General features: G+C 41.1%; 1 protein-coding gene across 2 annotated transcripts; it reads right to left on the reverse strand.

The window, feature by feature from the left end:
- Window positions 1-16545: 16545 nt before the first annotated feature.
- Window positions 16546-26109, reverse strand: GPR63 (G protein-coupled receptor 63). 2 transcript variants are annotated; one of them, XM_066610116.1, is made up of 3 exons: window positions 26052-26109; window positions 23712-23765; window positions 16546-20788 (listed from the first exon to the last, which is right to left on the reverse strand). In XM_066610116.1, exon 3 carries the CDS (start codon window positions 20635-20637, stop codon window positions 19375-19377), a length of 1263 nt encoding a protein of 420 aa, XP_066466213.1. In that variant the 5' UTR covers window positions 20638-20788; window positions 23712-23765; window positions 26052-26109; the 3' UTR covers window positions 16546-19374. The 2 variants fall into 2 exon arrangements, with proteins under 2 accessions (XP_066466213.1, XP_066466214.1); XM_066610117.1 differs by lacking the exons at window positions 23712-23765; window positions 26052-26109 and having other exon boundaries at window positions 16546-20524; window positions 20601-20663.
- Between the last annotated feature and the right edge of the window lie 264 nt (window positions 26110-26373).

Genomic DNA, 26373 nt, shown 5'->3' on the forward strand with positions numbered 1-26373 from the left:
TGTAACAATCAGAACAGGGCTCAGTATTTATCAACTGGCACCACCCTAAGAGCCTGTTTCACCATTGAACTAGAGTTGAATTAGGATGATTTCGTTGCTGCTACCACCAACCAAGGCTAGGGAAAATACAGATAGGCCATCCTGAGGTAACACCCACCTCGCAAGTGCAGCAGAGTGCATCAAAAACCTCACAAATCAGTCACTACAGGGATGTGGACAGTCGAGAAAGGCAGACAACCAGCACCCTCCTGAGCAAACTGAGACCGACTGGGCAAGCAAAACAGTAAGAAAAAGAGATTTATTAAAAGCATAAAAACATCAAAAGGAAAAGGGGATGAAAATAAAAGGCAATCAAACAGGCATGTTTGGAATTCAAACAACAACAACGAGATAACCAGGTGGAAGGGTTGGGGCAAAGGTTTGCTTTGATGCTAAAAGGCAAGCTGAAAACATGAAAGCATGTCGTGCTGTGGTGGGGGGTGACCAGAAAGCACAGGAGAGACAAGAGACAAGTAAAAAAATCATTTTTACTTTCCTCTCCATAAGCTACCTGACCACCACTGGGTCTCCTCAGATCTACACCAACTTCTATCTTTTTTGGTGTAAGTCTGAGAAGCCTCAGGAGTGTTTTGGGCTAGGGAAAGGGGGACAGGATTTTTGGCATACACTGCTGCCACCAAAATCACCCCTCCGACCCTCGGTTCAGCCCAATCCCTGCCCCAATCCTCCCCAGAACTGCTCCCAATGCCATATTCCCTGCTCTGGTGTGGGCTAGGTGAGCTGCTGGCACACTCATGGGTCCTCCAGCTGCTTGCACTGGTGGTTCTACAGTGCACAACAGTGGCACAGCTTTCACAACACCTGTCCAGGCCTTATGGCAGCAGATCTTGCAATCCACTGCATTCAGTTGGACTGGGCCATAATAAGGCACCTTTCAGAGTACTTTCCTTCTCCTTTCGACTCACTCCATCCTGGAGATTTGTTCCTACATCCACATGATTGCTCCAAATAAGAAACCAAGGCAAATGTGCAATTGGGGTTTCATGACTACATGGGCTATAACTTAGCTTTACTTGTTGGAGTGGTTACTGGTGGTCACTGGGCCCTCTGACTTTCCCACTTGGGGGGGGGGTATCAGGTGAACTTCATGCTCCAAGAGCTGCTTCACAGCCAAAGTCTTTGTTTCCTGGTCAGTTGGAAAAAAAGGGGATGGTGAACAACAACAAGAACAAAGAAAAAATGTTTGGCACTCCAAAGTGACTCAGCGACACTTCAGGATGCCAATACAGAAGTCACTATAAGTGAAAGAGCGCAATCCTAACCCACTTTCCAGCACTGGCATAGCTGTGCTGTGTGGCATGTGCTGCATCCTGCAGTTGGGGGGCAGTCACGGAGGCCTCCTCAAGGTATGGCAATGTTTGTGCCTTTACCTCCAAGTTGCATTGCTCTTATGTCAGTGCTTAGGTAGGATTGGGCTGCCTGTCACTCTTCCACATCATGTATCCACTGTTTTCCAGGCATCCTGTGGGAGTAGTTGCACAGTAAAAGGTACACAAGCCATTTCGGGGGGGGGGGAAATATGGTTAAGGTTACTTCCAACAGCAGCATAGGAAGTTGGAAAACATGCACAGGCTGAAGATCTGTCCTATGAAAGAGAAGGGATTTGATATGCATCTGACACTGTCCCCAACAATATCCATATGTAGACATGCCTTGAAGCTAGGTTAGTGTGTCTCTCAGGGTTACCTTGACACTGGTGACCTTTGGCTTGATGGGCATTGGACTAAAGGAGATGAAAAAGGAAAGATGCTTGCTAAATTTAGCAACATACCTTTTTTAAGATCACGGTTTCCGTTTACGAAAACATGCCAATGTACAGAGATATATTTATCCTTCCATAGATGTGTGCTGCGTCATTCCCTCAGCTGAATACAAGTCCGCCCTGAGAGGTGCTATCAAACTTTTGCTGTCTATTTAAATATGAATGGAGTCAGATTCTGAGAGTTCAGCCAGGTCACCATATTTGCCAGACAAAACCACATTTGGTTTTCATTTGAACTTTTAAAAAAATATTGCTTTATTTTTTAAATGTTTAGAATGGATCAGGAAATCAGAAATTAAAATATTTACCATCTGTTTTATGTTTTTCTGCCTACACAGATGACAACTATTCAATCTCTCTCTCTCTCTCTCTCTCTCTCTCTCTCTATATATATATATATATATAAAGATTTATATATATATATATATATATATATATATATATATATATATATATATTTGCTTCTGTTTCAACCTGAAAACATGATAATTGCTTGCAACGAAGGGCTGTATCGCTCATTAAATAAGTGGGACACAAATAGAAAGAACAGTGTATGTGTGTGTGTATATATATATATATATATACACACACACACACACACTGTTCAACCATCACACCAGCTCACCAACTACTTGCAAGTGGTAAGCACATCTCACAGTTGCTAGGCAACCAACACAGGCTCCTTCTGTCAAATCTGGCAAAAGACTGTCTATAGGTGAAGGATAGTGGAGGTATGACTGACCCCTCAAAGGGCTTCACTCTTGCAGGCACACATCTACAAATGGGAGCTGCATTCGCCATGGTTTCAGCAGAGCGTGTGCTGTCTCATCAATGCAATTCTTGTGCAATCTGCCTCCAAAAAGGTTGTTTGTTATGGCATATCTTTATGAAGAAATGCAGTTTTAGAAAGATTAGGGGATATTTTGTGACACGATTTTTCATAATACAGGTCCAGCCTATTTATACACGGATATTTTATGCATGGATTTGACTCAACAGGAATGGCCACTGCAAATGAGAAGGAATGTGCTGAACCCTGGAGAAGGGGAAAAACACATCCCTTTAAAATCAGTTTAAAAAACTGAACAGTCCTTTAACAGTAGCCTCCTTAATGAGAGAGGGGGGGCAGCTGGCTGACAAACCATCAATCCTCCTCTCTCCAGCAGACCCCGCCCTTCCCCCTGAGCATGTGAAAGAAAGATGACCACTTTGCACTGGTGAAGGAGGGACTGAGTGAAGTGCTTGGAGGACAACTGACTGATGGATTCTTAATGACTCTTATCTTACATTGCAAAGAAACTTTGTTTTTTAAATTGATTTGCTATAATGCGTTTTTTGCCATCCACGCGAATAATGTGGAACCCACGTTTTGGGTTTTGGAACCCACACGAATAACGAGGCTCAACCTGTATTCACCTTCAACAGAGTGAACATTTAAAAAGTTAGATTTCTGAAAGCTTTACAAATATTGAATGTCTCCACAAAGGTCAGTTTTGAATCTAGGACAGCTGCAAAAATCTATTTAACATTTAACACATGCTTTAAAAATCACCGTATCTGACCGCTGCTTTCACTAGCCATCCTAGAAATAAAGAAGGAAAAGTTATGTCTTTAGATCAAGCTTAGACCCAACAGCAGCTGTTGCCTGGCTGCACAAGTTATGGGGAGACAAGTGCAGCAGTAGGGCTGACACAGGTGGCACATGACTGCTCAACCTGTAAAGTCCTAAAAGACTGATAGCACAATCCTATGCATGTCTACACACAGGTACATGTGCATAGGAAGCACCGTGTCTCATGGACAGCTTGACCAAATTGACGTGAATTTACTTGATGCACACGATTATCCTCACAGGTTCTCTTCATTGGCCCTTCAAAGATCCAATTGGCAGGTGCCAAGGGCAGGACTCTTTTCAATGCTGGCACTGTAGTAATAAAACATGAGGGAAATTCACCAGGTAAAGCCACCAAGCCTCCCCTTCTGCTTTTATATGAGCTTTATATTCCATAAGGTGTTTTACAATTGATTTCAGTAGTGCTGGGTCCTTAGTTCAGATTTTATGCTCATCCGGTTTTGCTTATATTCTTTGCTGATTTTATTTGCTGTTTTATTATTGATTGTATTGTATTTTTACTTTGTAAGCCATCTTGGGGAAATTAAATTTAATAATTTGAAACATATTATTTACACAAATATTTAATACATAAACTTTAAAAAAAAAACTTTTGTCATTAATTTGGTTTCCTGCACAGACACTCCAGCCTGCTTCACTTGTGACAAATGGCTCTAAAATGCAGGAGACCCAAGAAAAGGAACTGGATGTATTCAATGGCCTATTTACAGCTTCCACTCACCTCTTAAAAAAAGAAAAATAAGTATCCATGCAGTCAAAGTAAAGGAAATTTGTGGGACAGCAAGTTTTCATTAGAGTTGATGGCAAATTGTGGCATTATTGTGATTTTCAGCAGATTCTGAAAATCTGATCGCTTTGGATTTATTTCAGGTTTGATTCCAGCCTATGAATTCAGATAGAAATGTTAGAGCTGCTTCAAGGCTTCCAGCCTATGGTATACAGCTATCTCATCTCCACTGACTGACAAGGATTGGAGGCCCCACTTTGCACAAGTCTTCAGATCACACACAGTGTCTCCAGGATGTTTCCCCACTTTGTAGCTCACATATTCTTTGAAATGCTTGGAAGGGAGTAAGGAGTTTGACAACTTCACTACCACAGGAGAGCTGTTGTTGGTAAGCTGTGAATCAAGAGGGGTGGCCCAATTCTACCTACATCTCCCCCCCCCCCCCCGCCAATGCAGCCACACCACTGAAATCCATGGAAGAGGGCAGTTCCAGAGCTTGCTTCATTTGTTCCCTTGCCCAGGATTAAGCTTTCCTTGCTCTGCTGGGTCTACTCAGCTACTTTGGTTCAGGTTCAAGTGGACCCAGGAAGGTGGATCGAGGCTGGGATAGGATATTGGCAGTCCTGTTGCCAATACCATCCCCTTTCTAGCCGTGGTTCAATTCCCATGCCATCTCCATCCCTATTCCGCAGACCCTCACCTCCACTTCCATTGGATTTATGTTTCTGGGTCTGGCAATAGTCCTCTTATGCTGCAACTGTTTGTGGCAGCACTCCTAAAATGCCCACCACTGGAAGTCATTTTATGACAGCAAAACTGTGTTCCACTCTCATAAACCACTCCACCTGCCAGGTCCAATTCTTGATAGGATTGAGCCAAAAGTGAAACTTTGCTTTCCTTTTAAAATAACAATGAGCAAACTTGGAGCAAATGTACTGGAAACCAAAAGACAGTGAAAAAGGAACTAAACTACAATTAAAATTGTATGCTTTTTAAAGGGAAATATTCAACCAAACCATGAATTGGTTTTTCAAAAATCTTTTGATTTCTGTCACCCCCACATATCTCCACTAATTCATGTCAAAAAGCCCCTTTCCCAAATTCCTGGTTCATTTTAGGTGACCATTTTAAAATATTCTATACAGGTTGAGGCTCATTATTTGCATGGGTTCCTCCAAGCACTCACCTGGATGGCAAAAAACACACTATAGCAAATAAATTTAAAAGACAAAGTTTCTTTCCTTCTGTGATTTAAAAACAGCCTTGCTGATCTTTGTGATGTAAGATAAGAGTCATTAAGACAATCCACCAGTCCTCCTCCAAGCTCTTCACTCAGTCCCTCCATTCACCAATGCAAACCTGCTCAGGGGGAAGGGAGGGGTCAGCTGGAGAGAGAAGGATTGATGGATTGTCAGCCAGCTGTGATCTCTCTCTCTCTCTCTCTCTCATTAAGGAGGCTATTGTTAAAGGAGTGTTCAGTTTCTTAAACTGATTTTAAAGGGATGCATTTCTCCCCTTCTCCAGGGATCAGCACATTTCTTCTCATTTACAGGGGCCATTCATGTTGAGTCAAATCTAAAATCCGTGTATAAATAGGCTGGACCTGTATATGCAACTTTATAATAAATTTATTTTTGTCCTTGTATGTATGGAAATGTAATTCTGGGTGCAGTGGCAATCATAGTTGAAAAATCAGGATAGAAAGCTGAGACCCAGCCTGCATATCAGAAGGTTGCACAAGTGGTAATCTTCTGCCTGGTCAGGTGATAGAACAAGAGATGCCAGTCCAGTAATAAAAGCAGATGTAGTTGCCCTGCTGCTCAGTTAGCTGATCTACAGTCCTATTCCAGTCATTTGATTCTATTAGGGCACAATCCTAACCAGGTCTACTCAGAAGTAAGTCCTATTTTGTTCAATGGGGCTTACTCTCAGGAAAGTGTGGTTAGAATTGCAGCCTTAGTGTTTCTGGTTACTGTCAAAAGCAGGATGCTGGGCTCAAACAATAATGGCTATGACTCACTTAAAACTGTTTTCCTGTAAACCTTAATCTAGCCTCTTAGTTCAATAACAAAAATATTCAACCCCCCCCATAAGAACACTTCATTACTATTTTGAGAATATAGATATAGTAATAAACTAATTCCCACCCCCCAACACCAAGAATGCAGTTAGACCAGGGGTAGTCAACCTTTCAACTTGAGAGCTCCTGGACCTTTAACAATTGTTTACAGGAGGAAATTTCAGAGAAGGGAATTTCAGCTTGTCCTCTCACAGATGACAACCGCACCTTCTGAAATTCCCTCTTCTATACAATTTTTAAAGACCCAGAAGCCGTATAGCTGAAAGATTGGCTACACTACAATGCCAAAAGATATTCGTTGTTTGAAGCAAAGAACAATCAGTTAGCCTTTTAAAATTTCAGATGGGCCAGGAGGAGATGACAATGACGACATCTTGAATCCTGACTTGCACTGAATTAATGACGTCCCAAACGGAACAGTCAATATAGAGAGAGGCACTTTCAATTCAGAGGTAATACACAAAAGGCATCCTCAAATACTACTGCATTTATGTAATTTAATGTTTTCTGCTTGCTAGCCCTTCTGACACTGAAGGCTGTAGATGATGCTGCAGTGAAGATTTTGCCACAGGTACTGGTCTAAAGCAAAGTATAGGTTTCGTGAGCGCCACTGTTGCGTCAACTAAAGCTGTGGCTAGTCCATTTTATACTACAGCCATGGGTTGGTTCAGATGAGCCATTTTCAACCACTGTGCTGTGGCCCACTGGTGTGCTGCAAATGGTCCCCAGGTGTGCCATGGGAATTTGGGAAAGGGTCATTTATTAGTAGGACCATTAGGGGATGTGAGCCCCCACTGGCAGCATGGTGTACCTTGTCAATTGTCAAAAACCTGATGGTGTGCCTTGACAATTTTAAGTGCCTTGCCAGTGTGCCGTGAGATGAAAAAGGTTGACAATGCTGGAAAATTCTCAATGCTTAGCAGCCCAGTGAGGTAATGCTTCAACAACCACAGAGTCACAGCCTGATGGTAACAGACTGAAGTTTGTCCACAAGGGACATTGCCTTTGCTAGAGTAGGATGTGTTGAGGTGCAATAAGCTGTCACAGCTAACATTGACTAGATTTGAATTTTACAGTGGCTTAAGTCCAACTCAGTTGAGCTCAACTTACTTTCTAATAAGGCATGATCCCATTTTTCCAAAATTTACACAAAATTGCATCTGCCCACTAGTTTTGACAGTGCATCAATGTATGCAGTGGGAAATTGCTCGAGGGATATTTTAATTTATTTATTTATACAGGTATTTATATACCACCTTTCTTTGGTCGTCAGATTTCTCCTCAGACTTTAATCCAAGGCGGTTACATAGGCAGGCTGTTCAAAGTAAGTTTCGACTTACTTTGAGACCAGACACAGAATACTTGGAGGAGGAAGCAAATATAGACCTGTTCAAAGCCTTTACGCTGTCCACATTGGCACACCTTTGTTGTGACTTGGAATGCTTGACTAATCAAGTTGGCAGATGCTCAGCTCCAATAAATCACCCTGGTGAGACTGTCAATTGGTGTCAGTTGTGATGACAGTTGTTACATTTTCAAAAGGTCACCTAAACATTCATCTTTCCTGACACCCTGTAGGAATCAGTTAGATAAAAATAATACTTCACAGTGATTTGTCAGTTTGCTTCTACTTTATTTAGCACAGCCCTCGGTACCAATATCTCTAATTCCTGAGAATTCCAGGCTCACAGTGTTCTATAGCAGAGTCTATATTTAGTGTCCTTATGTACCATGGTTGGCTGCAGGAGGCTCATTCATCCAGTCAACAGATTCTGAGAACAATTCTTTGGTTGGCTGAGTTGCTGAGTTAAAATGAAATCTTCAAGAACATAAAAAAATATATTGGTCGTAACCAGAAACAAAAACCAACACTGTCGCTGTTGGGTATACAGTCATTTGATCTTCTAAGGCTGCAATCTTATACACCAGCGGTAGGCAATCTCTGGCCCACAGGCCATTGGCAACCCTCAGGGATGTCCAATCCAGCCTGCAGGGAGCCCCCAGTCTCCAATGAGTGGCCCGCTGGAGACTGTTGGAGCCTACATTGGCCCACTGCTGCCTAACGCAAGCTGAGGGCTGAGTTAGATCAAGGCCTTTTATAGTCTCCATGTGTTTTCTGCTTTTCCTGAGCGTTATTTTAAACACCCCACCCCCCGCTTCAGAGCAACTTATGACTCCATGTTTCTCACTTGGCCTGTATGTTTTCACTCTGCAAGAGTTGAGTGGCAAACAGTTCATTGTTCTCATGTGGTTCTACATATCTGTATCATAGTTCTCATGTGTATTATAAATAAGCTCAGTAAAATTCCTTCATAGAAGTTCTGCCTCTAATGCACTCATTTATGTAAATTCATTCAAACTTAAAATTTAAATTAATTCTTTTATGTCTCTGACAGAGAAATTATGCAACCCTCCTGCCAAAATGTTTGCCCACCCCTGCTATACATATTCACCTGACAATACAGTGGGACTTACTACTGGGTAAATAGTTATAAGACTGACCTATACAGTGACAGCCATTTTGCTGATGTGCTGTTTTTTTTTCTTTCAATTCTATCAGACGTGCATATAACAGCATATAACAGCATATGCATATAACATACTATTGGTTGAGCATCAGTTCAAACGCTCCATGTATAAAGAAGTGCCTGCTCTTAAGGGCAATATCCTCACACAGGGCATAAGAACATAAGAACAGCCCCACTGGATCAGGCCATAGGCCCATCTAGTCCAGCTTCCTGTATCTCACAGTGGCCACACCAAATGCAGCAGGGAGCATACAAGACAACAAGAGGCCTGCATCCTGGTGCCCTCCCTTGCATCCGACATAGCCAATTTCTAAAATCAGGAGGATGCACATACGCATCATGGCTTGTAACCAGTAATGCATTTTTCCTCCAGAAACTTGTTCAATACCCTTTTAAAGGCATCCAGGCCAGATGCCATCACCACATCCTGTGGCAAGGAGTTCCACAGACCAACCACACGCTGAGTAAAGAAATTATTTTCTTTTGTCTGTCCTAACCCTCCCAACACTCAATTTTAGCGGATGTCCCCTGGTTCTGGTTTTATGTGAGAGTGTAAAGAGCATCTCTCTATCCACTTTATCCTTCCCATGCATAATTTTGTATGTCTCAATCATGTCCCCCCTCAGGCGTCTCTTTTCTAGGCTGAAGAGGCCCAAACGCCTTAGCCTTTCCTCATAAGGAAGGTGCCCCAGCCCAGTAATCATCTTAGTCGCTCTCTTTTGCACCTTTTCCATTTCCACTATATTCTTTTTGAGATGCGGCGACCAGAACTGGACACAATACTCTAGGTGTGACCTTACCATAGACTTGTGCAACAGCATTATAATATTAGCTGTTTTGTTCTCAATACTTTTTCTAATGATCTAAGAATTGGCCTTCTTCACTGCCACCGCACATTGTGTTGACACTTTCATCGACTTGTCCACCACCACCCCAAGATCTCTCTCCTGATCTGTCACAGACAGTTCAGAACCCATTAGCCTATATGTGAAGTAAAGGCAGCAAGTAAAACTCTACCTGCATTGCCCTGTTGCATGTATTCCCCTATTACTAGACTTTGGCTGTACTCCTATAACACACCTACCTGGGAACAGGTCATTTTGAAATAATTGGGATTCTGAGAAGCCATGCATTAGGCTACTTGAGCTGCTTGTTTAGCACAGAAAAATATGATGCACTAATTCTTAGCCCACTACCTGTTCCTAACCTACTTTTTTTTTCTACTTCATCCTTTTCTTCAGTTGTCTTCCATCTATCTCGCGGCTGTCCATAAAAATTTCCCCCTAGCCAAAATACATTTTTAACAAAATCTGAACTGCTACTGCAATAATTTGTGACTGCTTTTTAATGCTCACCAGTTAGAATATTCATGAATATTCTATGACATCACAGCAACTCTGACAATGGTAGGTTCTTAGGCAATAAGAAGTTTCATTTCCAAATATGGCATTATTGTTCCTGTTCTTATCAGTTGTACTGGCTTTTTAGCAACTTTTTGCTGTAAAGAGTACTCCAGTATGATGTCTGTCTTTTCAGCATAGTCATCTTGCGTACGTTTCTCTCTAACTGCAATTCACATCGTATAGGCACTGTAGCCTTTGCCCTCCAGAGACACCAAACAGAATCTGTTGCTTAGCGATAGTGGCCTTCATGGAAATTAGTTTCAACTTCAAAAGCACAAAACATCTCTTATTAGGCCTGGGTTTCAAAATAATGAATTCCTCCGAGAGTGCTTATTAGGATCAGTGAAAAATCAACCGTCCATAATCAACAGCAACAAGAGTGTTCAACTTCACATCGCAACAAAAGTGAGTGTAGTAATTTCCACTTATCATGGGTGAATATGTCAACACAGAGGCAAACCGCCCTCCCTCAACAGACATAAAAATGTATACTTATAGCCATTTCAGATTGTGCTTACCATAGATTCTGTGTCTTTACTTCTAAAAAAAATTTTCACAGCCATCAGGACAACCATAACCAGGATTTTTGGCAGAATCCTGCTTACATCTAACACATCACCACTAACCCAAGTCCCATGATAGAAATCACTCTTCCCGCCCCCTCCTCATATAATTCTCTTCCTTGATATGGGAAAGAAAATATATAAATTATTGACAGAAAGATGAACTGAGTCATGAAGGTGATTGTCTTGTGTGTGGAAAATGAATCACACTACTATCTGTACAAATGCCTCTAGCACTAGTCGAGCTCTGTTTACTTCAAACAATTTCTAAATTACTCATCCATAGTAACAAATCTTGTTTAGGTGAAAGTCCATACAAACTGTAGGTATCCAAGTTAGTTCAGAAAACAAGAATCCAAAAGTCACAGTCTAGCAATACTTTTATTAGGACCTCATCAACATAAAATCTTGAGCAGCTAGCTTTCTTCAAAATTCTTCACTAGGTTGGATTTTAAAAAAGAAAAATATTTCCCAACCAGCAATTCACATGTACATTACTGCAAATGAAATAATAGGGCATTCATCTTTTAAAGGTCTTGCAATTTCCTTTTCCAGCAATATAACACATACTCCTTCTACCTACTACTTTGTCATCACATCTGAAAATATTTTCCTGATAAATTTGAAAGTCTATTTAAATGCCAATATTCATATTTATAGTACACACATCAGTTTTCACAATGTGATGAGACTTTAAAACTATGCTTTTTATTGTGAAAATAAAACATGGAGACTGAAATTGTTATGAAAACATTTTTAATAGGTCAACTTTTCAAGAAAGGACACAATTTGTTAATAGCAGACTTCTTCCATACTGCTAAAGAAAGTTCATTTTCCCTTTGTTTTCCCCAGTTATTTCAATGAAAATTATATATACACACATCACTCTTTTGATTGAAACTGTACATTTGAGGTGTCCTTATGTTCTGGTTTTTTAAGAGAGTAAACCATTTCATAGAGACAAGTATTAGTTTTAAAGAAGCAGATTTAAGAAATTCATCACCTTTTCACCTGTCATGAATGTAGTCTCTGGTGCTTTGTTTTCATATAGCAAAAAAAAAACACATCTTTTTTATGAGAGCAACATTGCATGAATTGCAGATGGCAAAAGTAGCACAAAAGAGTAAATCTCTGGCAGCTACTTTAGCATGAACTCAGATTGCTTTAAAAAGAAATATAAAAATATCAGACAAAAGGAAAGTTGAAAGGAAAAACACCAGTATTACTATACAAATAAAATTAAGGCTGCAATTCCATGTACACTTTCCTGAGTAAATTCCATTGAATGTGTGGGACTTACTTCTGAGTAAACCTCCGTAGGACTGTTCTGATAGTTACATAAAGTAGTAAATTCCCTCAAGGCATGTACAATGCCCCTTAAGGATTCCCAGGGAAACCCCTTTTTAGTTACACATTTATTATAAAACATTATGCAACACCTTCAACTAATCTTCAGTTAACTACAAATTTAAAAAACAAATTCAACTGGATCTTCCATACTGCAAAAACTCTTTCTTTTTTGTCCCCCAGTAGTAAAAAGTAGTAAAACAGCATTCAATGGTGCTTACTTCTAGGAAAGTGTTATAGGACTGCAGCCTAAATGTATGAGTATGTATAGCCACTTAACAGTAGAAATGAAGAGTTTTCCAGGTTTAATAGGAAACAGAAATTTATCTCGGATTAAACAAGGCACTGTTCTAAAACATATTAAAAGTAACAGAGCCAGTGGTGTTAACAGATGGGTTAAAATGGTTAAAAATTAAATCATACCCACTTTGCCTTTTAACATACAGCCTCCAGTTTCTGTTTTTCTGCTACATGCTCTTTACATTTGTCCATTCTAAAAGCAGCACAGCTGAGGACATCCAAAGCAAGAAGATTGGAAGGGGAATGAAGGATAGCAACTGTCTCAAACATATAAGCAATATATCTGTTAGATGCATCCAAAGATGTCTTCCATTATCAGAAAGACACTTCTGCTCAGGTTATGTTGTTCTCTCATTTCTCACTCCCACTGCAGCACCCCACATTCTCTCTCATATGTACCGGGGGGCTTCAGGAGCAGATTTTTGGAGGGATGGACAAAAAAGCTGCAGTAGGAAGAAGGGCAGGAATGCTCATTGTGCAAGCAGAATTCCACTTATGCTCCTTTGGACAGGACACTTTGCGCAGCCATGAGTTTCCAATTCTTTACCAGGCAGGCAGAACCATTTCTCATTTTTTCCTCACAAGCCATTAAAAAAGTGAAATTGGATATTCCTGAGTTGCCACATTCTACGCCAGTCACCGACAACCCACCAAGCAAATGTTAAATCAGGGGTGCCCAAACCCCGGCCCGGGGGCCACTTGCGGCCCTCGAGGTCTCTTAATGCGGCCCTCAGGGAGCCCCCAGTCTCCAATGAGCCTCTGGCCCTCCAGAGATTTGTTGAAGCCCGCACTGGCCCAACACAACTTCTCTCAGCATGACGGCGACTATTTGACCTCTCATGTGAGCTGTGGGATGAGGACTCCCTCCACTGCTTGCTCTTTCACATCTGTGATGCAGCAGCGGCGGCAAAGGAAAGGCCAGTCTTGCTTTGTGCAATGCCTTTTATAGGCATTGAGCTATTGCAAGACCTTCATTCGTTCATATAAGTTCATCTTTAATATATTCATTTATGTAAACTTATGTAAATTTATTCAAATTTTAAATGTAAATTAATTCTTTTCCCCCCCCCGGCCCCCGACACAGTGTCAGAGAGCTGATGTGGCCCTCCTGCCAAAAACTTTGGACACCCCTGTGTTAAATGAACACAGAATTCTTTATTTCAAGTATGCTAGGCTGTGATAAACATTTATGGGTTCAAACTGTGCAAGAGCCCTCCTGCATACAAGTATAAAGTGTTATGGTAGTAAGCTAATGGGAGAGGTTGAGTATTAAGACAGTTGAAGGGGACAGGAGAGATTCTGAAATGAGAATCCAGATAGTCAACAGAGTACACCAGACTCCTAAATGCACAGGGATTTTTATAACTGATGTACCTAAAAGGTGGAACAGGTTTTACTTTCACCTATAAGGGCCTTGGAAGAATCATCACTGTGGAAGAAGTTTGTATCTGTCCTAGCTTTCAGCAAAAAAAAAAAAAAAGCAATATTGCAATTTCATACCATCTACCTTTTTTGGAAATCACAGTGGGGATAGCAGTTTCTCAGTGGATATCATCAATATACTTATTGAATTGTGGCTATAACTCTTGGAGTATTACTTTCTCTTCAGGGGGAAAAACTTATGTAAATATGATTTCAAATACATATCATGTTATCGCTTTATTAAGATGTACTCATTTTTATTGATGAGTAGTAGTTAGATTTACTGCTCATTCATTTATTCTAGTCTATGTTTTTACCAGTACTTTGTATAAAGTGAATGTAAGAAAGGGGAGTGATAAAAGCCTCAATACACTTTAGAGTGGGGCTCATGTAACATTTACTCCTAAGCTGAAACCAACCAATTTGTTATCCATTTCACAAGCAGAGATGGGTTACTCAAGGAACAACCATTTTCTACACAGGATACATCCTTTTTAAAAGGAGATCTTCTGTCCCACACATGATGTCAAGGTTTGTGCCTTCAAGATCGTTGTGTTCAATGTAGTTCTAGTATTATGACTGAGTATGGTTGATCAAATACTACATATAATCTATTCTGACTTCTCCAATCCAGGTACCTATTTACTGCAGAGCACCCCGTACACAACTGTTTAATGCAAGATCCAAACCCAAAGATTAAAGAATGAACTGCCCAGCATGCCTTGCAATGTATGAAGCTCCACCTCTGTGGCTCCAAGGCTGCAATCCTATCCATACTTTCCAGGGAGTAAACCCCAGGGGTAAACAATGGAACTTACCTCTGAGCAGACACACAGAACTGGGCTGTTAATTATACTCATATAAGCAGGAAAGTTACTGTTAATCTCTGTAGGAGAGTCACAGCCCAATCCTATCCACACTTTCCTAGGAGTTAGCCCCATTGACTCTAATGGGACTGACTTCTGAGTAAACGTGCATAGGATGGGGCTCTCAATCTGTGTTGGGCACTACACAAAAGGGTACCCTGATCATTTAAACACTTGAGTATACAGTCAAGTGTATATGGGAATACAGCTTTTTTTAAAAAAAAAATTTGCTTTACTAGGAAAAAAACTATTTTCATGTAAACCTTTGCTGCTATACAACTTCACACATTTTTTTAATTCTCCAGAAACTTAAGAATGAGCAAATCCTACCAATTGTCTTACCACCACCATTCTATCAAACTTTTTTTTCTTCCTTTAGAGTTGACTATTGTGTTTTATTGCATTTATGTTGCACTCTTTTGGAAGACAGAAAAATAAAATTGGTTGCCGACAACCAATGGCAAATTACTTTGCTCTTTCATACCATCTATTAAACTGAAAGTTAGTGAATTTTCAGAAATTAAATGAACTCCTAGTTTGATCAACAAATCATCAGATCATGACCATGATGGAATATTTTATTTATCTTGGGGTGTAATCAAAGGAGTCTTTTCTCTGCAAGGAGTACTTCCTTCAAAATAAAAACTTTGGATCAACTGTAAGTCTACAAGACCCAAGTACTGTACTAGGACTGTACTATCATTACTACCATTACCATTACTACCATTACTACCATTACTGTTACCCAACTGACCTGGCAATCACTCTTTTAGTTATTATCTGAGGAACAGCATTCTACCATATGAACTTGCCTAGACCATGTTCATTAACAGCAGCCCTTCCATGTCCCCCAACCATGAGTTTGATGAGTAGTGACCAGAGAGAGAGAGAGTGCTTTTCAGTCATAATGTTCCATGCCTAAAGTTCTTCCCAGAGAAGTTTGCTAACCTTGATGTCAGTCTTTGAGAGAAGACTATTGCTCATGGTAACATATCCCACAGCAGCAGCTCTTTTAGGCTGAAACCCTATACACACTTTCCTGGGATTAAGCGCCAATGAATCTATGCAACTTACTTCTGAGTAAACATGAATAGGATTGTGCTGTTAGTCTGTGGCAGCAAATACACAAAGAGGTCTAATGGCACCTTTAAGGTCTAAAGACTGACAACTTCATGGAGCATAAGCTTTCAGACTACGGTCCACTTCATCAGCTCTGAGGAAGTGGGCTACAGTCTGAAAGCTTGTGTTACAATACTTTGTTGGTCTTTAACATACCACTCAACTCTTTGAGTGGTTGTTTTTATTTGTTAAGATTTTCCAGCAAGGATCTTAACTATCCAGTTTTAGTTGTCATTTTATGATTTTGCTAATATAGGTGGAGCCTGTTTATTTGCATATTTTATATTCACGGATCTGGCTCAACATGGGTCCCCTGAACCCGCGTTGAGCCAGACCTCCACCTGAACCATCCAAAGGTGACTGAAGTTGTGTTCTGGTTGCCTCCAGAGGGCTTTCTCAAGCCCACAGAGGCCACACAGGCTTCAGAATGCCTTGTAGTGGCAAAAATTCTCCTCGTAGAGGAAGGAAACTGGAAGTGACTTTTTAATATGAGGCATTAGGAGCCCTCCAAGGCTTCCCCAGGCCTCCCAATGCCTTATAAGGCATTAGAAACGTCCCTTCCGGTTTCCCTTTCACCTCCACAAGGCATTCTATAGCCCACAGGGGCCGCGGGCAGATGCACACAGCCTCTGTGGGCTTCAGAAAGTCCTTCAGAGGCTTCAAAGGAGCCTGAAACTGCAGATTTTGGTATCCACAGATTTCAGTATCTGCAGGGGATCCAAGGATGGATCTCCAGCAGACATCGAGGCTCCACCTGTTTTGTCATCTCATAATGGCTGCTACTTCTGTAGTTTTGTATTAATATTTTAACTACATGCAACTCTGGGAGCTTACCCTGAAGTTGGCTAAATTTACTTATCCAACTTTCTAGCACCAATGCAACCATGCCAAGTTGGGAGGGGGGGTGCCAAGTCACAGAAGCCTCTCAAGTAAGGAAACATTTCTTCCCATACTTCAGGACTGTATTGAGGCTGTATCAGCACTGGAAAGTTGAATAAAATTGGGTGCTTCAACTAAATATGATGCCATTTTCAGGATTCAAAGAGCAGTTTTTAAAATCTTGATCCAATTATCTTTAGCCATAATAGAATTACTTGTACCCTTTAATATGTTTACTTTGCTTAAATTGCTAAAGTTCATTTAACAGACTGGAGATTAGCAAAACCATGATTGAAGTTACACTTCTTCAATTTTTTTTGGCTAGACACAGAATTTTTTTTTTCAGGGAAAATATCAAGACAGACAAAGCTAGTGACTGATACAACTCTTCTCAAATAGCTTGACTTTGATGAAAGTCAAAGAGAAAACATGGTCTGGTTCAAGGAAAAGTGGGATATCTTTCTCTTTGTGAGAATATGGAAAGAGCTGGAAAATCCTGTTTACTCTCACCATATCAAGCTTTTCAGTTCAAGTGCTGCTTTCTAAAACTCTTCCTACTGAAAGCTTCAATCAACTCTATCATAAATTCCAGCAAGTTTGTGCATGTGACTATTTTGTAAACAGAAGTTTTATGTTTTGCAAAATGTGTTTTAGCCTGTATTAAAGAAACCACATTATTAGTTTCCCAAGCCTAAGACAGTGCTGGACATACAGTTCTCAAATCATCCCACAATGCAATGTGGCAAACTTCTTTTGAAACAGAAGGAAGTTTCAAAAGAAGTTTACGAAATGAAATAGGCATATGACACTCAAAGGAATAACATCAAAATTTTCACTGGGCACATGTCCATGGTTTGCTTAAAGCAGTTCTTTGGATCCTGGCATTTAGACACTTAAAAAAGCAGAAACATGAATTCTCCTTTGTCATTCTTTGGATGACAGAGAACAGATGCACTACAGAAATTTAACCAACTGTATTACTGAAGTCAACAGGACATAAAATCAAGTCTATTATATCAAGCACAGCATTGGCCCCTATATGATTGTTCCCCCTCACCCTAAAAAGCAATCATAGGAGGTGGGCACCAGTAAGGATCAATTCCAATGTGGGATGGGGGGGGGAGATGGAATTTGACCCCATAGCGACTATTTTCCCTAGGAGGGAAACTGCATTGGTCTCAGAACACAGGGGTGGGGAAGGATCAGTACTGGGACAAAGGTGGAGAAGGAGATAAACATAAATTCTCTGCTAATGCCATGGTTCCAATCTGGCCCCCCCATGACTATTGGGGGGGGGAGGACAAGCATGCAAGAGTCAATGACATGCTCGACATAAACTTAAGGACTACAGAAGTGAGTGGGGGCATCTGACCTGTTACTGAACTAAGGGACCCTGAGAAGTTGTGCTCTGACTCTCAGGATGAACACCAGCAAAGGATGATTAGCCTAGCCCCCACCACTGGCTAAAGAATAGATCAACCTGAACAGGGTTGCGTCCCCCCTGCCTGAAAAGAACTCTGCTCCCACTTCCAGTTGACCAGGGACTAGAGAACAAGAGGAGGCATCAGCCAGGGGACTATGAAGCTTGTGAATTGCTTTCTATTGTTACTGTAAACTTGTAGGCCACTTTGATCAAAAGGCAGGGTATAAATCTATAAGTAGAAAAAGTTATCATGTAGCCCCAGGTTTCTGAATTTAAGGAACTGAAATTCGTAGGTTTAATTTTCCAGATTTCAACATAACTTAAGCAAATTTAACTTTCTACGGGTTACAATTAATTTTTGTATATATAAGCCCTCACTTACAGACACGCCTACTGAAAAAAAAATCTGAGATTCAAGTAAACTCATAGCCCCAACAGAGATTTTAAGTGAGCCCTCCTGAAAACAAAATCTGTCAACAGGTTTGTTGTTGTTGTTGTTGTTTAATTGAAAGGCGGTAAGAGATGGATTTTAAAAAAAAAAGGATCTAAACTCTTGCAGGAGCCAAAACACACAAACAGTTCTTTTTAAAGTGCACAAAGATAGTAGAATCTATTTTTAATGTCGCTGCAACTTTTAAAAATGTTGAACTAAATAGAGACTTTTGGCTCTATTACATTGGCATAAAGCAGCAACATTGTTTATAAAAACATAAATGTTCAGCTAAGTATACCATAAAATAGCAGCATTATAAAACATATACAATTAAATGGATCTGCAGTCTGTAGCATAAACCTAACAAATATTCAAAATGGGTTTTCCTTCCTACCGCAGAACCCTGGAGGTAGTGGCCACAATCCATGGAAAACTACATGTGTCCAGGGGAAAACAATGCACACAGCAAGAGTTTCTTTGAAGTTTTTCGCAGAAGATATTACTGCTGATGAGGCAAGCTGCTTTTATAACTAAACTACAGCTTGCCTCTTCTGCAACAGGAGCTGTTATGGCAAACATCTCAAAAAACACTTCAGTTGCACAATCCTCATACACATGGAGCTTTCTATGGTTTGTGGCCAAGAACTTTATTAGTCATTGTTAACTCCAGTAGCAAAGTCCAACTATGATCACTTTCTTTTAAATTGCACATGATACTGGAATACATACTAAAGTTATAAATATGGCAGTTGAAGAGCCATATTTTTTAAAAAATCCACCCAAACTAAGTAGACACCAGAAAAGAACAAGTCTATGTTGCGGCAGGTTTTTACACTACTGTTCGGTGCTCCCCACATACATAGATGGCACTAGGCCGGATGCGTCTTCTGGTATGACCAGGTAGCTGTGGCAAAAACTTGAAGTACTTGGGTATCAAATCTAAGCATGCATCATGAAATTTCTTTATCCTCCAGTAGTAAATCAGCGGGTTCAGGGCAGACTTGAGGTAGCAGAGCCAAAGAAGCCAAGTGCTTATCTCAAAAAAGTTGTGCTTGTGATAAAAGTGGCTGTTGAATGTGGCAATAAGGCTGTAGGTGGTGAAGGGCGCCCAGCAGATTATGAATACAATGAATAAAATTAATATGGTTGTGAAGGCACGAGTTTTAAAGCTCATATCAATGTTCATCTGAAAGGGCCTCTGGAGGCTCATGAGACCAAGTTTGCTGGCTTGACTGAGGCATATGCTATCTGGATGGCTATGGATACGAACTGCATTGTGCCGTACAGTGTTGAGGATGCCCATAAATGAATACAACATCACCAAAAATGGAATGAAAAAAGAAATCATTACCACCAGTATCACATAGGCACGGTAGCCAGGGGTTGTGGTGTAGCCAAAAACACACTGAGGTGCTTTAGTAGGTACCTGGAGGTTAGGGTTTCCCACTGACAGCGGGAAAGCCACAACAAAGGCTGTCGCCCATGAGACAACAATAAGGATCTTAGCTCGGTACGGATTCAGCCTATCCTGCCTCTGAACTATTATGAGGAATCTGTCAATGCTAATAATGAGCAGAATGGCTACTCCTTCTATGACGAACAGCCAGAAAAACATGGCAGAGACTCTGCAGAAGGTATCCCCAAAAATCCAGCGAGTGACAATGATGGTTATTAGAGCAAAAGGCATATTCAACACAGCCAGGAGCATGTCTGCAAAAGCCAAGCTTGCGAGGAGAATGTTAATAGCAGATCGCATTGCAGTCTTCTGATAGACCATGAGGCAGACAACAAAGTTGCCAAGGAAAGAGACCAGGAGTATAAATATCATGGCAGCAGAAAGAATTATCTGGAGCGGCAGGCTCAAGCTCTTGAAGTCTTGCTGTTGCAATGGAAGGGCAGCTGTACTGTTGACTGTCAATGTAGTGACTTCAGTGGTAACCATGGCACCCAAATTGTATTTCAGTGGCTGTGTTGTGCCACTGCGAACCAAGAAGAAGGGAGTGGTGATATTTGTGAAGAAATTTTCATAGACAATAAAAGTTGTGTTTAACGTACCCAAATGAGCCGACGTCAGCATTGCAGAGAAAACCATAGCTTCAGCAGGGTGGAATGCAGAGGGGGGACAGGGTCTCAAGACATTTTAGTACTGAAGGGCAGTGTCATGAGCCATGGCCAAGGCCAAACCACAGTTGCTATCTGGGAGGGGGAAAGTAGAACTTCACCCTTCATGGCAGTGCTTTGGTCTGAAAAAGGAAACAGGAATCAAAATATTAGAATGAACGTATGACTATATTTTGTACTGACATTGTTAAGGACCAAGGGATAAACCACATGCAGCATTAAGCATGTTAGTAGAGCTAACGGGTTTGCTCTTAACTGAGTAAACAGCAGGTGGATCAGGATCATGAAGGACTGGCTTGACACGCTGCATGGCAACATGAAAATCACACACCTACACCCGGACCAAGCCCGCGACTGAGAGAAATGGTGACTTCGATCCAAAATAGCGAACCCCGCCACCACATGAGACAAACACTAAAGAAGAAGAAGAAGAATCAGGATCATGAAGGGGCTTTCATCCTACCCCAACATGGTTCATATTCAGACTGGATACTCCTCATGCTGCCATTGACATGGGGGAAAAAAACCCTGATAGCAATGGGAACTTCTGTCACAGTCCCAACTACCATTAAATAGTATGTATGAGGGCCCGATCCAAATTGGTATTACGGCAGGGGGGTAGGGTTAAAGTCGCCCTAGCTCCTGCTCCAGTCCCATTTAGTTAAAAGCAAACACGTCAGCCCTAATAATGAGCTTAACATCATATCATGTTTGGCCAAAGGACGCACTGTGCTCTACTAAGGTAGGGGGAAAACTTGCTCAGGCCATGTTGAGTTAGGTCAGGAAAGGGCAGGTGTTAGCCCAACTGAGAGTGTGCACCTTTATGCCTTCCTGGGGTTGAAGAGATAAACATACCAAGGAAACATCCAATAAACAAGGCCTGGCAATTTACAATGCTACATATGGAACTGGCAATGACTTGAAGAGGGATTTAAATAGGACGCAGGACAAGTGTTGTTGAATATCCCAGAGAGTCAAAAACAGCCACAGGCAAGTAGTAGCCATCCTTTTTAAAAACTGCATCACTTGCAAGTTCCCTTTCTCACAACTTGTAAGAACATAGGAACATAAGAACAGCCCCACTGGATCAGGCCATAGGCCCATCTAGTCCAGCTTCCTGTATCTCACAGCCGCCCACCAAATGTCCCAGGGAGCACACCAGATAACAAGAGACCTCATCCTGGTGCCCTCCCTTGCATCTGGCATTCTGACATAACCCATTTCTAAAATCAGGAGGTTGCACATACACATCATGGCTTGTACCCCATAATGGATTTTTCCTCCAGAAACTTGTCCAATCCCCTTTTAAAGGCATCTAGGCTAGATGCCAGCACCACATCCTGTGGCAAGGAGTTCCACAGACCAACCACACGCTGAGTAAAGAAATATTTTCTTTTGTCTGTCCTAACCCGCCCAACACTCAATTTTAGTGGATGTCCCCTGATTCTGGTATTATGTGAGAGTGTAAAGAGCATCTCCCTATCCACTCTGTCCATCCCCTGCATAATTTTGTATGTCTCAATCATGTCCCCCCTCAGGCGTCTCTTTTCTAGGCTGAAAAGGCCCAAACACCGTAGCCTTTCCTCATAAGGAAGGTGCCCCAGCCCAGTAATCATCTTAGTCGCTCTCTTTTGCACCTTTTCCATTTCCACTATGTCTTTTTTGAGATGCGGCGACCAGAACTGGACACAATACTCCAGGTGTGGCCTTACCATAGACTTGTACAACGGCATTATAATACTAGCCATTTTGTTCTCAATACCCTTCCTAATGATCCCAAGCATAGAATTGGCCTTCTTCACTGCCGCCGCACATTGGGTCGACACTTTCATCGACCTGTCCACCACCACCCCAAGATCTCTCTCCTGATCTGTCCTGATATGTAGTAGCTAAGGTTACATATCAATATACAAGCCTCATTTAGGAACAGACATTCTTTCACCTAAAACTTTCTTTCAGTGAGAGCTTCTATGCTGTTCCCCTAATTAAGTTGCATTCCCAACTTTTCCTACTGGCCATGTGCTGTTAACTAAAAACATCAGGATGCATACAGTTATTTAAATGATTTATATCCCAACTTTCCCTTCAGCATTTTAGGATGACAGATACAGTGGAGGCCGCACAGCCGCCCTGCATCACCCACACAGGGAGTTAAGTTAGGATTGGGTCTTCTTTTTCATTTTTTTATATAAACCTGTTCTTTATTTCTTTTCTTTTTTTCCTTTCTACATTTGATATTTGATTTAGCAATTGTATTACTGTTCTATTATTCACTATTAAAGGAAATAAACAACAAAAGATTGGGCCATCGGTCATGTCCTTCCTCATGTGCCTTCAATCTAAGAGCCCCAAACAGTATAGCCTTCCTCTTAAGAGAGGGAAGGCTTGAGGGTTAAGTGGATTTTGAAAGTTTTATTGGGGATTGAGTATATAATACAATATAATCTCCAGCTATCGAGATGAGCCACCCTCAAACTGACAATCTAACAAATACTTATTTATTGTGGGCATGCAATTTTATAGATAAAAATACAAGAATTACAGTGGTTATAGTAAAATGTATTTCCAAAGAATTATAGTGACCAGAAACAGTGATTAACATGTTACACCACATACACACACACAAAACCTTTCCCACCTTTCTTTCCCACTTCATTTTAATTCAACATTAGCATTAATGCAACATGCACTGTTGTTAATAATTAACTGAGGTACAAACACTAGGCCTTTCTACAGAAAGGAAACATTTAAAACTTTACTGACACAAAGCAAAACATTTTAGCTGTATCACAGCCAAGATAATTCTTTACCAAAAGATGCCGACATGGAACCAACAGCCAGCAAGAAGAATGAAGTAGCACCACTCTTTTCAGTTGTACTGATAATTTATCATAAAAAAATCCCAGACAAGGAGGCCCACCATGGCCTATGACTCAAATAACACATCAAGCAGTGAAAAGAAGCACTAAGAGTAGGAGCCCACAGGGAAGTGATGTGAAAGGAAGCATGACAAGAACAAATAATTCAAAGTAATATAATACCTACCACAGTAAATAACAGAAAACAAGGGAAGACCTGGTGTTTATCTGCTTCAATTTTCTATAACCAATAATGGGGAAGCAAGTCAATAAAAAATATAAGGCAGAGGAGAAACCAGAGACTTGGCATATATTGCAGAGATTATTCTTCAGAAAGTATGACAACCAGGGCTGGCCTTAGGAACTGTGGGACCCAACTGAAAACATGTTTTGCGGGGCCCCAGGTTCACAGCCAAGGTTTTTAGAATCAGAGATATATAAATAAATTTTTATTATAGATTTATATCTATTGGGGGAATGGAAATCAATCAAACTATGTGCTTAAAAAGTGCATGTGAGTTAATGAACCAAATGGATCGAAGCCAGTGTTTACCAAACTGTAGGTTGGGACCTTGTGGGTCACAAGCCAATTTTGGGCGAGTCACAAAACGTTCTCTTTCTCTCTCTCTCTCTCTCTCTGATCTAGTGGGTCACTATAGATTGCCATTTTTAAAAGTGTGTCCCAGTGTTAAAAATGTGATCGAAGGACATTTTAAAATAAAAATTGCATACATGTAAGTCTACAAGTAAAACAAAATGCGTAAGTTAACTCTGAAAAGTAAATAGTAGATTACCCTCATACAGGGTCCCCTTAGGTGTGGGGCCCAATTGGCTTAAAGCAGGCCCTGACTACAACAAAAGACCAAGGGCAATCTCAAGGTTGTTTCCTATCTGAATGTACTGACCTCACTAGAAAAGTGACAACTGATTGGGAAAGTTCCAATATTTATTCCAACTAGAATCACTGAAAGAGTATAGTACTATGGTTGGCAATTTCAACATAATTATGAAAAAGACCCACATGATTGGTTCCACTCACATATTCACAGAGGCACATAATGCAGTTACACTGAGTATCATGATGGAAAAGCAACTTCTGCATGGGATGGACAAGTGAGGCAATATTAGATACCACAGAATTTGAGCCCTGACCACATGGAACAATTTCTTCCAATACTTAGCAATTCAGGTTTCCAAATCACTGCCATATCTATCCATTCAGCAGGTAACTGGATAATATCCTGTTAATTTTAATTAATCCTGTTTTGAATTAAATTAAAATTTTAATCCTGTTAATTTAAAATTAATATTTAGGTTAATTAAGCAAGGTTGCTTCTCATGGGTCAGATGTGCATTCAATGTTTATCTAATGTTGGCACCCTACCCTGAGACTATCTATAGTGCATTTTGGAAAAGACAGGGTCTCAGTATGTAAACAGCACCTACATACCTAAGAGTGTCAACGCAACATTCCAGCTTTCATAGGGGCCAATTCTCAGGCTTTTGTGCTAAAAGCCACATCAAGCAAACACGACATTAATATAGGACCAATTGTGTCTTACATGGACCTGCAGTAAAGACCGAGGGCCCAATCCTATCCAAATTTCCAGCACCAGTGCAACCGCAATGCAGCCCCATGGTAAGGGAACAAATGTTCCCATACCTTGAGGAGGCCTCCAAGACTGTCCCCCCACCACAGGATGCAGTGCATGCCCCACTGGCACAGCTGCACTGGCAATGGAAAATTGGATAGGATTGCGCCCTGAGTGGACTAAAACAAAAATGTATTCAGGCTTGCCTTCTTGCATTAGAAATCTAACAAAAGCCTTCTTAAATGTAATGCTTTTTATGCTTAATGATGGAACATCATAACTGGACATCCCAATCCTCACCTGCAGTAGAACAGGTAGTCTGAGTGGCCTGCACGGTATCCAGCACAGGTTAGGAGGTGGCTGGAGGGTAACTTATGGTAAGGGGAAATTTTTCCCCTTACCCTAAGTAAAGCCCCAGAAACTCTATGGTGCTACTTAAATCCAAGCCAACGGTATAAAACTGCAGGGCCTGGGATGGGGGGTTAGGATATGGTGTGGGCTTCTGCTGCTGATCGCATCCCTTGCCAGACCTAATCCGCCTCCCATCCCACTCTCCCCATGCCTAAAAATGCCCCCTCCCCACCTCTGTTTCACCCTCCTGCCAGCCTCTGTGCTGATCTGTCCAGGCTGGTGCAAATTCACTCTGTCCATGCACTACAGAACTTGGATCAGGATTCTGTGGGCCAGCGCAAGCCTACTCAACTCCAGAGTAGTCACAAATGTGCTTTACAGCATGTTCACGACTCTCCTGGAACAGTGCAAGGAATCTGTGCCGGCCTAGTGCAACCTTACCACACCATGAAGTTTGCTCTAGTACAAATTGGTGGTGCTTGTGTAGGAGGTGTATCTTCCTAGTTTGCACTAAGAAGCTCTCCAAAATGCAATCCTATGTTCATTACTCTGGTCTAAATCCAATGAAGTTTACTGGGAATTACCTTCTATAGCAGGAGTGTCCAAACATTTTGGCAGCAGGGCCACATCATGTCTCTGACACTGTGTTGGGGGCCAAGAAAAAAAAGAATTAATTTACATTTAAAATTTGAATAAATTTACATAAATGAATATATTAAAAATGGAACTTATGTGAATGAATGAAGGTCTTGCAGTAGCTCAAGGCCTATAAAAGGCCTTGCACAAAGCAAGGTCAGCCTTTCCTTTGCTGCCACTGCTGCATTACAGACGTGAAAAACCAAGTCATGGAGGGAGCCTTTGTCCCACAGCTCAGGTGACAGGTTGAGCAGTCGTCCTCACGCTGAG

Source organism: Tiliqua scincoides, chromosome 1 (assembly GCF_035046505.1).
Source record: "Tiliqua scincoides isolate rTilSci1 chromosome 1, rTilSci1.hap2, whole genome shotgun sequence".
Taxonomy (NCBI): Eukaryota; Metazoa; Chordata; class Lepidosauria; order Squamata; family Scincidae; genus Tiliqua; species Tiliqua scincoides.